The sequence below is a fragment of the Pagrus pagrus genome (genome assembly GCF_965226575.1).
Source record: "Pagrus pagrus genome assembly, chromosome: 15".
NCBI classification, from domain to species: domain Eukaryota; kingdom Metazoa; phylum Chordata; class Actinopteri; order Spariformes; family Sparidae; genus Pagrus; species Pagrus pagrus.
The window spans coordinates 30574704-30589372 of NC_140199.1; the positions used below are offsets into that span (position 1 = coordinate 30574704).

The following is a 14669-nucleotide window of genomic DNA, read 5'->3' on the forward strand; positions in this document are numbered from 1 at the left end:
CAGCAGTGTTTGTGGCAGAATTCTGCCAGCCAGACACAAGGTGTTTGACTTCTTATATTGTCATTGTTGTCATATTCATATCGTTTTTATTTCATAATTGACTCACATGTCGTTAGTCAAGAAACCAGTCTCACACCTAGATGAATAATCCTTGTCATTTTCATTTCTGTAGAACGCTTTACCATTTAAGAAGAAAGAGCACCAGGCCCTTTGAAAGAGCTTCCTCTCAGACTGTTACTGCAGGGAGATTGACCTGAGGGCCATTCCTATGGTGGCCAGCCAATGCCTGGCCATGGGCAATGGTTCGATAAAAGCCCCACGGGCTGAGGAGAACAGCTGCCTGGCCTCCATACACACAGATCCTCCTGGCCTGGACACAGAAGTCCTCAGGTAAGAATCAAACCTCAAACCCATCCCATGGAATTAGCTTAGAATCACCTGTGAATTCTGTATATGTATTATTATTAAATTATTAGGAAGTTGTTGCTATGCACTCAGTTAAAATGATAAAAAGTAGTACATTTAAATAATTGTATTATATTACCCCATGTTGAGATGTGTGTGCTTTAATTGCCCTTACTGGGGTTGAATAAAGTTCATTGAATTGTATAGGCTCAAAGTATACAGTATAAGTACAACCCTGATTCCAAAAGCTTAAATGTATATTAATTGATAAAGCAGAGTGCAATGATTTCAAAATCCTTTTCGATCTACAATAAGTTGAATACAGTACAAAAAGATATTTAATGTTCAAACCAATACACTTTGGTTTTCCTCATATGCACTCGATATGAATTTGATGCCCGCAGCCGAGAAGAACCAGTGTCCAAACTCTTTCGGAATCAGGGTTGTATTTAAAGGGCTGGTAGATCTAATTATCACTGCAAGATATGCGTTGGTGACTACTACTTGACCCAAATAACAAATTCCATCCTCACAATGAAGAGAATTCATTTGGAATAATATCCAGCTTCTTAACCTTTGTTGCTGAAATAAGGCACATCATTTCACTTCTCTCAGAGTGGTGTGGAAAGGTTCTGTAAGTTCAATAGGTTCATTTCAAGTAGGCCTCAACATTAAGGATAACTCCACCAACTTTGCACATTATACTGTGTTTACAGGTACTGCATACATGCAGTCTTGAAAAGCAGTCCACTGGTCTTGCACTGAACTCCTCTAACACTGTTGGACTCAATATGGGCAATTTAAATCAAATAAAAATCCATACAGCAGAGCCTTCCTTTTACATTACCCACGATGCAACTTAACCACTGAGTGACATCACTGGAGGCAGATTATCACATGATATGCAGCTTCCTCTGGAGCCACATTTTTCACATATGCAGTGAGTTCCCCCCCGAGCACTGACAACAGGCATCACAGTTTTCTCTTGGACCGTGTGGTTTTATTGACTGCTGATGCACATTTTCAAAATAAACACATAACTCTATACTGTGAACCTCTGTAAGTCTCACAACACAGTTTTCAAACAATGTTTCCCCAATCATTCAGTTAAAACAAAAATCCAACAGGCTGATGGAGCTGTTTGTCCTCAGTGCGCATCCAGCACGCTACTGCATAAAGATGGAGTGTGTAATTAGCCAATGAGCCCCGGCTGTGCCAATCAACTCACCTGGCACTGCTCTCATTAGCCATCTCCAAACCTCTCTCCTGCAGCTGAATGCCAACCGTACACAGTAAGCAAGTAAAAAGAACTCACCGGTGGTTTCTGGTTTCACACTGGACATGAACAGCGGCCTCCTGGGTGAAAGTCCTGTCATTGTTTTACCCTACCATCCACCCCTGTAAACATTTCTGCCTGAGTCACGTCAGATTGATTTTCATCAGCAGTGGTGTTTTTTTATTTTTACAATGAAGACAACTACCATGATCCTACGCTTCTTCATTATGTCATCAAACTACATCTTTTGTTTTTCAATGCATTCCATTGTACTCAGAACTCGGGGGGAAAAAAACTACCTCCAACACGGATAGGTCCAATGGAACAGTCATCACTCAGGCAAGATCCACCAAGCCTGACTTCACCTTCAATGAGGTCGCAGATGACATCACAGCAGTATAGCGGCACGATTACCTTTGACCTTTTCATCACTTTTTACTTCATGTGGTGTTTGTGTTCTGAAAAATACTGTCACAACAACATTGTCGATGCCATTTTCACTTCCACTTTAATTTATGCTTGATGGAAGTCTTTGAGGAGGTAGCCAACTGCTCCCGTCTCTTTTTAAGTGCCCTAACCTGTTAAATCAGCTGCTGTAGTGGATTGAGAAGTGTACAGACTCTCCATACAAACATCCGTTTGCTGTGGGCATCCATGTCTTCCCGAGCAGATGCAATGGGACGCATTTAGATTGGAGGTCTTGAATACCAATTCTGAAATACTGACTTCTGACATAACTCCTAGTGGTAAAAAAATGACATTGTGTGTCTTTAAATAGTTGTTTACAAGGTCAAGGAATTTTGAGTCATGTTTCCATCTAAACTTCTTATTTATTCTATTTTATTGATCAGTCCAACATGTCCATGGTCAAATTCAACATTTCTTGCTGTATTCCACATGTGTCTTGTGAAGACGGAGTTTGTGTACGATAGTCTTGCTTTCTAGGGTTGACTTTATGCGTGTTTAGTGTCTAAAACCAATTCTGATCCTCAGATTGCGAATCAGCCACCTAGAGGCAGAGCTGGCACATCGTGACCAAGACTTTCGAGCCCAGGAGCTTCGGTTACAGCATCTCCAGAGGGAACTGGAGGCCAAGATTTCCCAGATCGACAAGCTCCAAGATGCTATCGGCTACAACAACAGTCTGGGCCGCTCTCCGCCTGCCCTGAGCCACCACAGCCACCGCTGCTTCAGTGTCATCAACCAGGGTCCCAGCCGCTTCCACAGGGTGGCTGTGGAGGTCCACCGCAGGCTCAAAGCAAAAGAGGGCGTCTCTGCTGAACCCACTTCAGAGAACTTCTGTGGAGGGTTCAGAGCAGCGCACGTCTCCATCGCCAAGGCTGTCGGCAAAGCCTCACAGTAAGTTAAAGGGACACTCCAACCAAAATCAGTGTTTTGAACGCTTAACACACCATTCGTAGACCTGAAAGGTGCTGTAGCTTCAAAATCTTCACTTCATTATGGTGAGTAATGAACACGTCAAACTCAAAGTGTCTGCTGGTGTGTACACACTAAAGGATCAGACTTATTACAGAATAATGAAATGCAGAAGTCTTAATTGTGAGCTGGCATCAAAGAAGTTAAAAGGGTTATTAAAGCAACAATATGTAGAAATTGTCATTTTGTGTGATTTGGCACCCCCACAGCTTCACAATAACAATACAATAACAATGTTATTTGTTGAAGTCCTGTCTCCTCATACCACTTTGTAATTCAAGAGATGTTTATAGTTTCAGTAAGAGGTTGCAAATGGCTAGTTTGCTACATTTCACAAGCTCTTAGCTTTTAGTTTAATACATTAACACAATAAAGTCAAAACACACTTCATTCAAACTTGACTTTAACGAAACAAAACTCACCAAAACAGTCTTGGTTTGTCTTTCCACCATCACCTCTGTTTTGGCTGAAATAATTCCTCAATTCACAGAGTAAGATGTGAAAATAAAATGTTTTAATTGTTACTCTGGTGATATTTACAGATTACACCATAAATTATAAAGTGTTAGTGGCTAAACTGCTGCTGCCAATTTCATTGTGTCTGCAAATGATGTCTGGTGCACAGGTATATCACTTGATACTGATTTGGTCAGTGTATGAAAAGAAACCTGGTATCACAGATCCACAAGTCCACCATGTCACTGTCTCGTTGGGTTCACTGAAAATAAGTAGTTCCTTGAAAACAGTCACCATGAATGTGACTGATGTAACTCAAAGCCTGGTCACCTGGCTTAAAGACGTACGACTAAACAACCTGACCATCCCTGACAGCCTCTTGCAAACTTTCTGTCTTTCATTTTACCATTGTTTCTGTCATTATGCCCCCTGCTGGTACTGCAACTTCATACAAGCATGTACTTTTGTGCCAAACTGTCACCCTCACAAGCTGCCCCCCAGTGGATCAACAAGTCTATTTTACACTTTGGCCTGAGACTGGGCTGATATTAGACAAAATACCTGCCCTCTGAAACAGATAGAAACAAACAGAAACACAGGATCAGACTGGATGAAACAAAATGACAGAATGAAAAGTATGGATAGGTGTCAGCTGAAATTAAAACAGGAGGTAATTTGACAGTTGTTGAGGTGCATTTGTGTTTACATGGAGTGGTGAATATCCTTACCTCACATTCAGTGAGAATAAAAACCAAAAAGGAGCACAAAGGCAACCAGGAGCTAACAGTGCTGATTAAATTCAAACATAAAGCACTGGAGATGCTCACACTTCATTTGCAATTCAACTTGAGCATCTGTTGTGTCTCACAGTAGCCAATCAGCTTTAAGCAGGATTATACTCAGGCACCTGTAAGTTTCTTTGCAGACCCACGAATCAAAGTGCTTCGAACATTGTTTTTCAATCCTGTTCCTGGGGAACCTAAAAAAGAAACACATGTCACCGAATCTTGCTTAGTTGACGTCTATGGGAGATGGCGCAGGAACACACTAAAAGCTAACATATGTATGTCGTATGACTTCTAATCAGAAAACGCCTTCAGAAATGAAAGACCACTCTTCAGACTGACTTCAGTCAACTGCTGATTTTTTTTACCAATACATTGTTTGTTCCTCAACTTTGTTTGGGAAAGGCTCCTGTTCACAGTGTAACTGCAGATTCATCAGCGACAATATTATTAGACCTGTCAATCTTTTGGAAAAAAAACCTCATGGGTTAACCTACTCTCTGAAGTGTGTTCTCTTATTTTCTGGAGGGGTTTCTTCATCAAAGTCATACATCATAGATAAGTTGGGTTTTACTGTGCTTCTCCATCATCTCCCATAGATCTCAATACAGCCGTCACCACAGTCTCACATCAAAGCAAGACACAGTGATATAATGACCCTTCCTTCTGCCCTGTATGTTTACCTGCTCCATCACAGGTCATTCAAATGATCTGATCATCATAATGCTCTGCAGAAGCCTGATAGTGATCCATTCATTTGAATCAGGTGCATTGGAGCAGGGAAACACCTAAAACATGCAAGACAGGAACAGGACTGAACAATACTGGCTTGGCCTACAGAAAATGTCTAACAGAAGTACAAGAAGTACTTTAAATTGCTCAAAAATTTAAATTGTTGTCATTTTAACAGTCAGCTATGATAGGCCTAAACAGAATTTCATTGGCAGGAAACGAGACAGCTCTCTTTAGCTTTTGTAACATCCCCCCTATCTGAAAGGCTGTATTAGCATGACAGGATAATAGAAAGAAATGGAGAGAAACAAAAGGCCATGCGATCTAAATACAGGGTGTGGGTCATTATGGGCTTCAATTACACAACCTATGCTGCGTGCCTTGCCCACTACTCTCAGACCCATTCAGCACTCTCCTTTTTACTGAATGCACTCGCACATCATCTGTGTGATGTGGTAATCAGGGAGGCACACAAACACATGCTCAGGGAAATCTGCTGAATACATTTCAACTGCAGACAGTAATGCAGTGGTTTGAACCCAGGACCAGAATTAGCAAGACCGATTGGTCTGGCAACCATTTCTGATCACAACATGACATAATGCATATACGTAGTACTGAAATTATCACATTTGGGCATCAAATAAAGTTGATAAATGAAGTTGACGAGGCAAACCATTAAATAGATTGTCCTTGCACTGTTGATGTTTGGTGTCAAACAGCATTCACAAATGATTACATTCTGTTTCACACAGTGTCCCGACCTTTTTTGGAGTCTGGATTGTAACTACTTCACATGATAAACAAAAATAAACACATTAACTCTAAAAACTAACATGTACTAATTTTTTTTCACGAAACATTTTTACACTTTTACACAAATCTTTTAAATATACTTGAATGAATTGAGTGTGAGTGACGTGAGTAAAAAAATGAATTAGATGGGAATAACTAAGTTTAGTATCATGGTAAGTACAATTGAGTACATAGATATCATTAAAATCAATATCAAAGTCAATACAATCGTAACCTTCAGCCAAAACTACTGTACAGTAGTGGTGTGTATATATATATATATATATATATATATATGTACACACACACACACATATACATATACATACATATACATATGTATACATATACAGTTGCAATCACTACTGCAGTCTCAAAAATATTCAACCCCCAGAATTCCTCATAAGATCACACATTTGCAAATCAGATGTGGTCTCAAGCACACCTGATGCAAGCAATCAGGGCTTCATTAGTTGCATCAGGTGTGCTTGAGATAGAACACCTCAAATACCTGGACTGTTGACAGTGACGTTTCATTGCATGTTGGAAATATGGCTAAGTCAAGAGAATTGTCCAAAACATTCAGAGAAGAGATCATTGCCTTGCACAAACAAGGAAAAGGATACAAAAAGATAGCAAAGGCACTCAATGTTCCTGGAGATACAGTTGGAAGCATAGTTCGCAAGTTTAAAGTTAAAGGAACAGTGGCTACACCACCTGGACATGGCAGAAAGAGGAAGCTATCAATGGCTGCCACCAGAGTCCTTAGGAGGCAGGTGGTCAAAAACCCTTGACTTACTGCATAAGACCTACAGTAAGACTTGGTGGCAGCAGAAAATTAGGTTTCAGTTTCCACAGTAAGGCACATACTAAAAGCTGAAGGGCTCAATGCCCGAACTCCAAGACGTACACCACTACTGACCCAAAAGCACAAGAAAAGTCTGTTCCAATTTGCTCAAAACTATATAAATAAGCCAAAGAGGTTTTGGGATTCTGTTCTGTGGAGCGATGAAACAAAACTGGAACTTTTCGGGCCTATGGATCAGCGGTATGTCTAGAGGAGGAAGAATGAAGCATACGCTGAAAAGAACACCCTGCCTACAGTGAAGCATGGCGTTGGCTCAGTGATGCTCTGGGGCTGCTTCGCTTCCTCTGGCACTGGAAACCTGCAGCGTGGTGAGGGCAAGATGGATTCAATCAAGTATCAGGAAATCCTGGGAGAAAATGTCATGCTGTGGGGTTATTCTTGGTGGGCTTGACAGTCTGGTCAATTTCAATGCTTGGCCATTGTAAGAGCCATTTCCAAGTATGGTGTGTGTTGGACACAATTTGTCCCCTATATGGCACTTTTGTGTTTTGGGTCACACGTATCCCATTTAGGTAGGAAATTTCCACAGGCAACGAGCGAGCACACATCTGGGTGTGCTGCCTCCAATGGCGGCTCACTGTTTGCAGTTTTAATTATTCTTTATCCCCGTTAAAGATAGCATATTTAGCGGCCTGAAATTACCCCAAAATTCACCAAACTTGGAACGTACGTCACATCTGGTGAAAAATTTGATAATCTCCCATGATTGGGGGTGGGTGTGGCTAGGGGACTCCATAGTGCCACCTAACGTAGGAAAATTTGTGCGCAGATCATTTTTGATCATCATGAAATTTCGGCCATCTTGAATGGCGTACTGTTTAGAGTACTTTAGGATGTTTGCAGACTCACCAAATTTGACACGTAGGTTCACACTCATGACTACTTTCATTTGATGCCACAACTGCCCTCAGATTTCGCCACCGTTTTCACAGATTTCCTGCCTCGTACTTTAATGAACTTGTCCTACAGATTTAACACCACAGACTTCACATTCACTCAGGATCATCCTCAGACCTTGAACATGAAGTTATCAAAAGCTTTCACCTCCGTTATACCTGGTGGGCGTAGCAGTGCAGTCAATTCTGATCCCTCGCCATAAGCAGGAAGTCCTTATAACTTCAACAACCAATTTCCCATCTACACAAAACTGCTGACACATGTAAAGGGGTTCGCCCCGGAAAACGTCTATGCATCAATTCTGTGTCATATCTATAGTGCCCCCTAATGCCGGGTCATGTGAACAACCACTTTCTCTGATATTCACGAAATTTGCAGGACTCATAGGTCTCATCGATTTAGACAGGAATTAATTTTGTGGAAGGGTTTCGCCCTGAATATGACTATGCATCAATACTGCGTCATATCCATAGCGCCACCAACTGGACACAGGAAGTCACTGAAAATTTCACTGTTGCATTTTGTGTGACATGTATCCCATTTAGGTAGGAACCTTTCAACAGGCAACGGGCGAGCATACATCTGTCCGCGCGCCCTCCGACAGTGCCACGGCCCAACGTACATGGGTCGAGGGCCCGTTCATATCACTGCTTGCTGTTTTAATTTTGATTGCAACTGTATATATATATATATATATATATATGTGTGTGTGTGTGTGTGTGTGTGTGTGTGCGTGTGTGTATAAATTTATATATATGAAAGAAAATGTGAAATAGTGGTCTATGGAATTTGTAGGTTCTGGATTGAGATACCGGTACTGAGACAGTGCACCAGCTGTCTGTCTGTCTGTCCGTCTGTCTGTCTGAGGACGGAGTATGTTGTCTTTGTGAGACATACTTAAATAACAGATGTTATTTTAATACAAAGTTAACTGTTGGATTTTTAGCCATTTGTCCAACTCAAACAATCACTTCAGTGAATTTATTTTAATGTTGTTTGATTCTGTCTCTTTCTTTTTGCATTTAATACCAAAACAGAAGAGAAACAGTAAAATAAACAGCCATGACCCGATGGGATTTGAAGTTGTCAACAAGAAACTACATCATATCTCACTTCTAATCAATTAGACAGTGACTTTTGGGGTCTAAGGACAGACGGTACTGTATGCTTTACAAAGTTGTGATATTGGACTTTAAATAAACTTGAGTTGACATGGCACTGTTTGTTTCTGCTTCTTTCTTCCATCCCAGCACCAAGAAGCTCATCAACGATGCCATCATGAACAATGACTTTCTGAAGAAACTGGAGCCACAGCACATGAGGGAAATGGTGGACTGTATGTATGAGAAGGTTTACAGCGAGGGACAGCTGGTCATTCAAGAGGGGCAACCTGGAAACCACCTCTATGTACTGGCAGGTCAGCTCAGCTGAATACTGTATGTACTGTATTCCTCTGTCCCATTTTATATTTGACAGGCTTAGGGACTGGGCAGAGATTTTGTGTTTTTGTACATTTAAGAGCACCAGTTGGTATAAAAAATAAGTTTAGGAAAAGTCATAGAGGGATATTGAAATTCTAAAATTCAAAACAATTATCAATTTACATACAGTAAGTCTTAATCATTTGCATAGGTGAGATTTTCCCAATATGACAATAGTTACACCAAAAACCTGGCTGAGTATTCTTTGACGAGGGCCAGATTTATTTTAGCTGTATGTTAAAAAAAGGTGTAGTGTCACTGTCTACCAGATGAACTCCATCCATAAGTCCATGATGGATCCTTCACACTTATTGTCCATACATACTATGTATACATCCAAAAACTAGGACTGCTCAGTCGTCTCCTGGATCCACACCCTTTACATATATTATAATTTGTATCAGATATTCTGTCAATGCAACTTGTAAACTGTGATTTTGTTGTTCTGTTCTGTACATGTGACATCTATTGCATGTCTGTCCATCCTGGGAGAGGGATTCCTCATCTGTGGCTCTTCCTGAGGTTTCTTCCATCTTTTTTTTCCCCTGTTAAAAAGGGTTTTTTTCCCTCAACATGGCAAGTTTTTCCTCACTTGAATCAAGGGTCTAAGGACAGAGAATGTCGTTCACTATACAGATTGTAAAGCCCACTGAGGCAATGTGATTATGATGTTGGGCTATATGAATAAAATTGATTTGATTTGAACTGGAGGGGAGTTGCAGGCTGTTAAACTCTGTGTGGGAGTGTCACCCAGGCATAAACAGAGTAATGTAGTTTATGCTGTTCAATGCGGCCAGGACTGCACAGATTTGTAGATTGGAGAGACAAACCAACTTCTCCCAGGCGAATGGCACAACATAGGAGGACAAACTCCTCAGGTCAGGACTCTGCTGTCGCCTTACATCTGAAGGAGACAAATGAACAATGTAAACATCTTGTCCAGAGAAAACAGATGGTTTGAAAGAGGAGTAAAAGAATCTATCTATGTCAAACTGGAACGACTGTCTTTGAACAGAGGTGGACTAACATTACTTATCATCCACCTACAATGCAGTACTGAGTTCCCTCCCCAGACAGCTTAACACCCATTCACACCTGGGCTCACCTAGCCCTAGCAACCCAAATGAAGGCCAGTTGGGTCAATGACCCACAAGTGGCCCTAATGACTCTGAAACTCAGAGCTCACACGTGTCCTTAACGACTCTGTAAGGACACTCCCACACAGAGTTTAAAAGCCTGCAACTCCTCTCCAGTTAGTTAGAACGGAAGAAGCCTCTTGGATGAGAGGTGAAACGTCTTCAAGAAACTGAAACAAGTCCAGTTGCCTACGATACAGCACTTAGAATTACCATGACCTGGATGACTGAGAACCTTCAGCAACATATATAAATGCAGTCACTTTACCATAAGCGGTCTAAAAATGTGGCAAGTTACCACTTCTTTGACAAGAGCTTTACTTGACTTGCGATGACAAAGATCTTCCAAAACATATTATGTATCCCCAAAATATAGATGATAAAATGAGTTTGATGTGGTGTTTCCTCACTGCAGAGGGCTTGTTAGAGGTGATCCAGCATGGGAAGCTGCTGGGAAAGATGCGTCCTGGCACAGCGTTTGGAGAATTGGCCATACTGTACAACTGTAAGAGAACAGCCACTGTTAAAGGTGAGTGACATCAGCACTTAATTTAAATAAGACCAAAGCACTCATGGTTTTTAACATGTGCTGCCTTTGGGATTATATACAAGCATACACTTCGTGATGCGTGTGTATCGTGTTGTGAGTGTTTGACAACCATATCCAGCTGTCTGGTACATGAGCAGATGGATTCTGCTGCTGTTTTCACAGAGGGAGTTATTAAATATACCTCTCATTAAATAAACTACTCATCCATACTGCATGGGTGTGCTGATCTTTTTGTGTTGATAAGATATTTTTGTGTAACACCCAAGATGGTTGAATAACACTGAGTGGAAAGTTTACATTTTAAAGACTTAACAATTTGTCCCAATGCTGATGTTATTCATTATTTTCAAGTGTCTTGCACAAACTGTGTTAAGCCACTTTTGGAGCAACTGAGCAAAATGTGAAATTTGGATGTCTAAGTATTTAAGTATTACATGGAGCATGGAGCCCTGTCAGACTCTACAATCAGCACTGCTCCCAGTAGACCTCACTCTGCACTCTGCACTGTGCAATACAACTATACTATCTAGTCAATTTTCTTAATACCCAATTTATTATTTGTATTGTAAATAAAAATTCACTGCTGTTAATTTTGTACAATATCATGTTTATATGTATATACAAGTATATTCTATTTCTTACCTTTATAATTATATTGTTAATTTATGGCTATTGTTATTGATTTTTTTTTGTAATATTCTGTCCTTTGGCTGCTGTGGCAAACAAATTTCCTCGTTATGGGACAATAAAGGAATACTGACTGACTGACTGACTGACTGACTGACTATCTACAGACTGGAAGCAGGGGAAAACGACTAGCATGGCTCTGTCCAGAAATACACTGACACTTCTCCATCCATACTCAATACTCTTTTTTTCTCACTGTTGTAAACAAACAAGCTTATTTCTCAAAATGTTGATCTACTGCTCTAACGTCACCTCTTAGAGGACACAAAAGCAGCAATAACAACAAATATTTTACCAAAACAAAGTTGAATGTTACAGTAGCTCTACCATCCAAGACAACAAGTACCTAAAGAAAAGTTTCATTTTAATGCATTTGTTATTCAATCAGTGTAATCTGAGGTGTGGGGGGAAATATGTGTAACTCTGCACCATGACGAATAAGCCAGTTTATTGAGAAGGACTCAATGAAGGACTCAGTGATGATAAGGCAATGAGTGTAATGATTGATAATGGTTCCACTCTCATCCAGCTGTGTCCCAGTCTCACATCTGGGCACTGGACCGCCAGACTTTTCAGACCATTATGATGCAGACCACACAGGCCAGACATGAGGAGTACTTCAGCTTTCTGTGCAGGTACAAACACTACTGACAGGCTCTGTGTGTCCTCTCTCATCCACAAACAGAGGAGGCTTTTCCCAAGTTTGGCAGTAAATTCCGTCTTATTGCCTTCTTTAAAAAAATATTTTCTTTCTCACAGTATATTATCATTTAAACATCTGTGATGAATATGTGTACTTGTTCTTTATAAGTGTGTCTCTGCTGCGAGGACTGCCTGAGGAAAAACTTGCCAAGATTGTTGATTGTCTTGAAGTGGTGAGTAATCTTTATGCATTTTATATAGTTCTGTACAGTAACTATTTCTGACTATATCTAAGCGGACAAGAGAATGACTGACCCTCTGTCTTTTCAGGACCATTTTGAAAAAGGGGAGCATATTATTCGAGAGGGTGAAGAAGGGAACACTTTCTTTATCATTGCAAAAGGAGAGGTGAGATATATGATCTGGACAAATAGGTAATTTAAGCCCACTTAAAGCCTTAAGATTTTCTTAATTCAAGGCAAATAATTGGTGGGAGGCTGAACCAAGGGGGTTGGAGTCTCGAGAGGATCGTATAAACCTCTAGGACTTTCTCAATCTGCATTTCTGTCTGTACCTGTGATCCCATGGACTTGAGAATGATATCAGCCACGGCCCAAACATTGTTCCAATTTAAGTCCACAATTTCAACCCATAACCTTTTTGTTACCAGATTTAAAAAGGTCCAATATACAACATTCAGCCTCACTAGATGTCAGGAAACAACTCTTTACTCTGTGAAGATATAGCAGAGTACAGCTGCCAGAGCAGAGAGTGACCTCACAATCCCTCTCTGTGTGGTGTTATCAAGCTTCTGTTTTTTTTGTTTTGGAGCCTGTCTGGCTGCACGTGCATGTTAGAGCCCCCTTCCTTCAGAACCTATTTGCAAACCTATTCTTGCAAATGTTTTTAGTCTAGTTTAGCGCACACACATACACACACCGACTCAACGTGCCTTTACTCTCCGCCTGCCTGCACCCACCTCCTGTTCCCTACTCCGCTAGTTACTGAAGCAAATAATATCCAATTTTTACATCCTCTAACTTGCCTAATGTACTACTTATATCGTCACTTGATATGGTCCACAAAAGGGTAACTTTATTCCGTTATTGCATATGTTGAAGGCTAGGTTTATGTTAGCGAGTATATGCCAGTTTTTTTTACAGGTATCACATGAAATTGTCCAGCAAATGTCTGGTGGGAAATATGCCAAACAGTTAAGCACTTTTGATCCACAAGCTTCTGGTCATCCTTTGGCTGAATTTTTAACTACTCCTCTTGACAGAATTAGTGAAGTTCAACTAAATGTGTCAGCTTCCCGGCACTGACTTGTTTCTTCAGCACAGTCCACATGTTCTTGATGGGGATCATCAGGACTTTGTGAAGACCTGATTCAGCCATTCCTTTACCACTTCTGATGTGTGTTTGGGATCATTGTCCAGTTGGAACACCCAACTGCACCCAAGAGCCAATCTTCTGCAGATGATTTTAGGTTTTCCTGAAGAATTTGGAGATAATCCTCCTTCTTCATTATTCCATTTACTTTCTTTAGAGCAGCAGAACAGAACAGCCCCACAGCATAATACTACCAACACCATGCTTGACAGTAGGTATGATGTTCTTGGGGTTAAAGGCCTCACCTTCTTGCCTTCAAACATATTGCTGCTCATTGTGGCCAAACAACTCAATTCTTGTTGTTCAAGGTTTTTTTCTTTGTCCATGTGATCAGTAGCAAACTTCAGTCCAGCTTTAAAGTGCGTCTGAATCAAGGGCTTCTTTCTTCCACGGCAGCCTCTCAGTTCATGTTGATGTAAAACACACCTGACTGTGGACTGCTGTCTTCCAGCAGCTTCTAATTCATTGCAGACTTGCTTTTTGGTGTTTTTTGGTTGACTCTTGACCATCCTGACCAGTTTTCTCTCAGCAGTAGGTGATAGTTTGTTTTTTCTGATCACGGCAGTGACACAACTGTGCCATGCACTTTATACTTACAAACAGTTGTTTGTACAGTTGATCTTGGGACCTGGCTGAGTCTAATGGCTGTATCAAACAAGCCTTATTAAAATGGGCCCAGAAAAGTCACCAGCTGTTGTCACTCAGAACCACTCAGAAGGAGTTAAGAGGCCATGCTACAAAGAACATTTGATTCACACAACTTTCTATAATCACCTCAATTGATCGTTCAAGTTACTGTATGTATTAGAGGCTGACAGGACCTTTTATAAGCTATTGTGATCGGCTGAATTTGGCTCCAATAGTTGCTGATGGCTGCGCAGCCCCCACTGACCACACAGGGGAGTATGTCACCAATTTGCATGGAGGATACACCAAGTCAAGGTAATGTCATCATGTACCGACATAATTTATATTTAAATATAAGTTAACATTATATAAGACAGCTTTATTCATACATTAATTAACTTTATCTTGGTTGTAGTACGAATGGAATTATTATGCATTAGACTGAAGACTGATTAACTGCCAATGTTACTCTGCCGAAAGCACGTTGTCTCTGTTTTGTTAGC

General features: G+C 40.7%; 1 protein-coding gene across 1 annotated transcript in view; it reads left to right on the forward strand.

The window, feature by feature from the left end:
* Positions 1-258: 258 nt before the first annotated feature.
* Positions 259-14669, forward strand: part of prkg2l (protein kinase cGMP-dependent 2, like) — a 93490-nt gene continuing 79079 nt past the window's right edge. Inside the window, exons 1-7 of the mRNA XM_084375825.1 lie at positions 259-390; positions 2675-3040; positions 8902-9068; positions 10684-10797; positions 12035-12140; positions 12317-12380; positions 12478-12555. Coding sequence (XP_084231951.1) covers positions 269-390; positions 2675-3040; positions 8902-9068; positions 10684-10797; positions 12035-12140; positions 12317-12380; positions 12478-12555 — 1017 coding nt within the window. The 5' untranslated portion in view covers positions 259-268. The remainder of the gene's footprint in view (positions 391-2674; positions 3041-8901; positions 9069-10683; positions 10798-12034; positions 12141-12316; positions 12381-12477; positions 12556-14669) is intronic.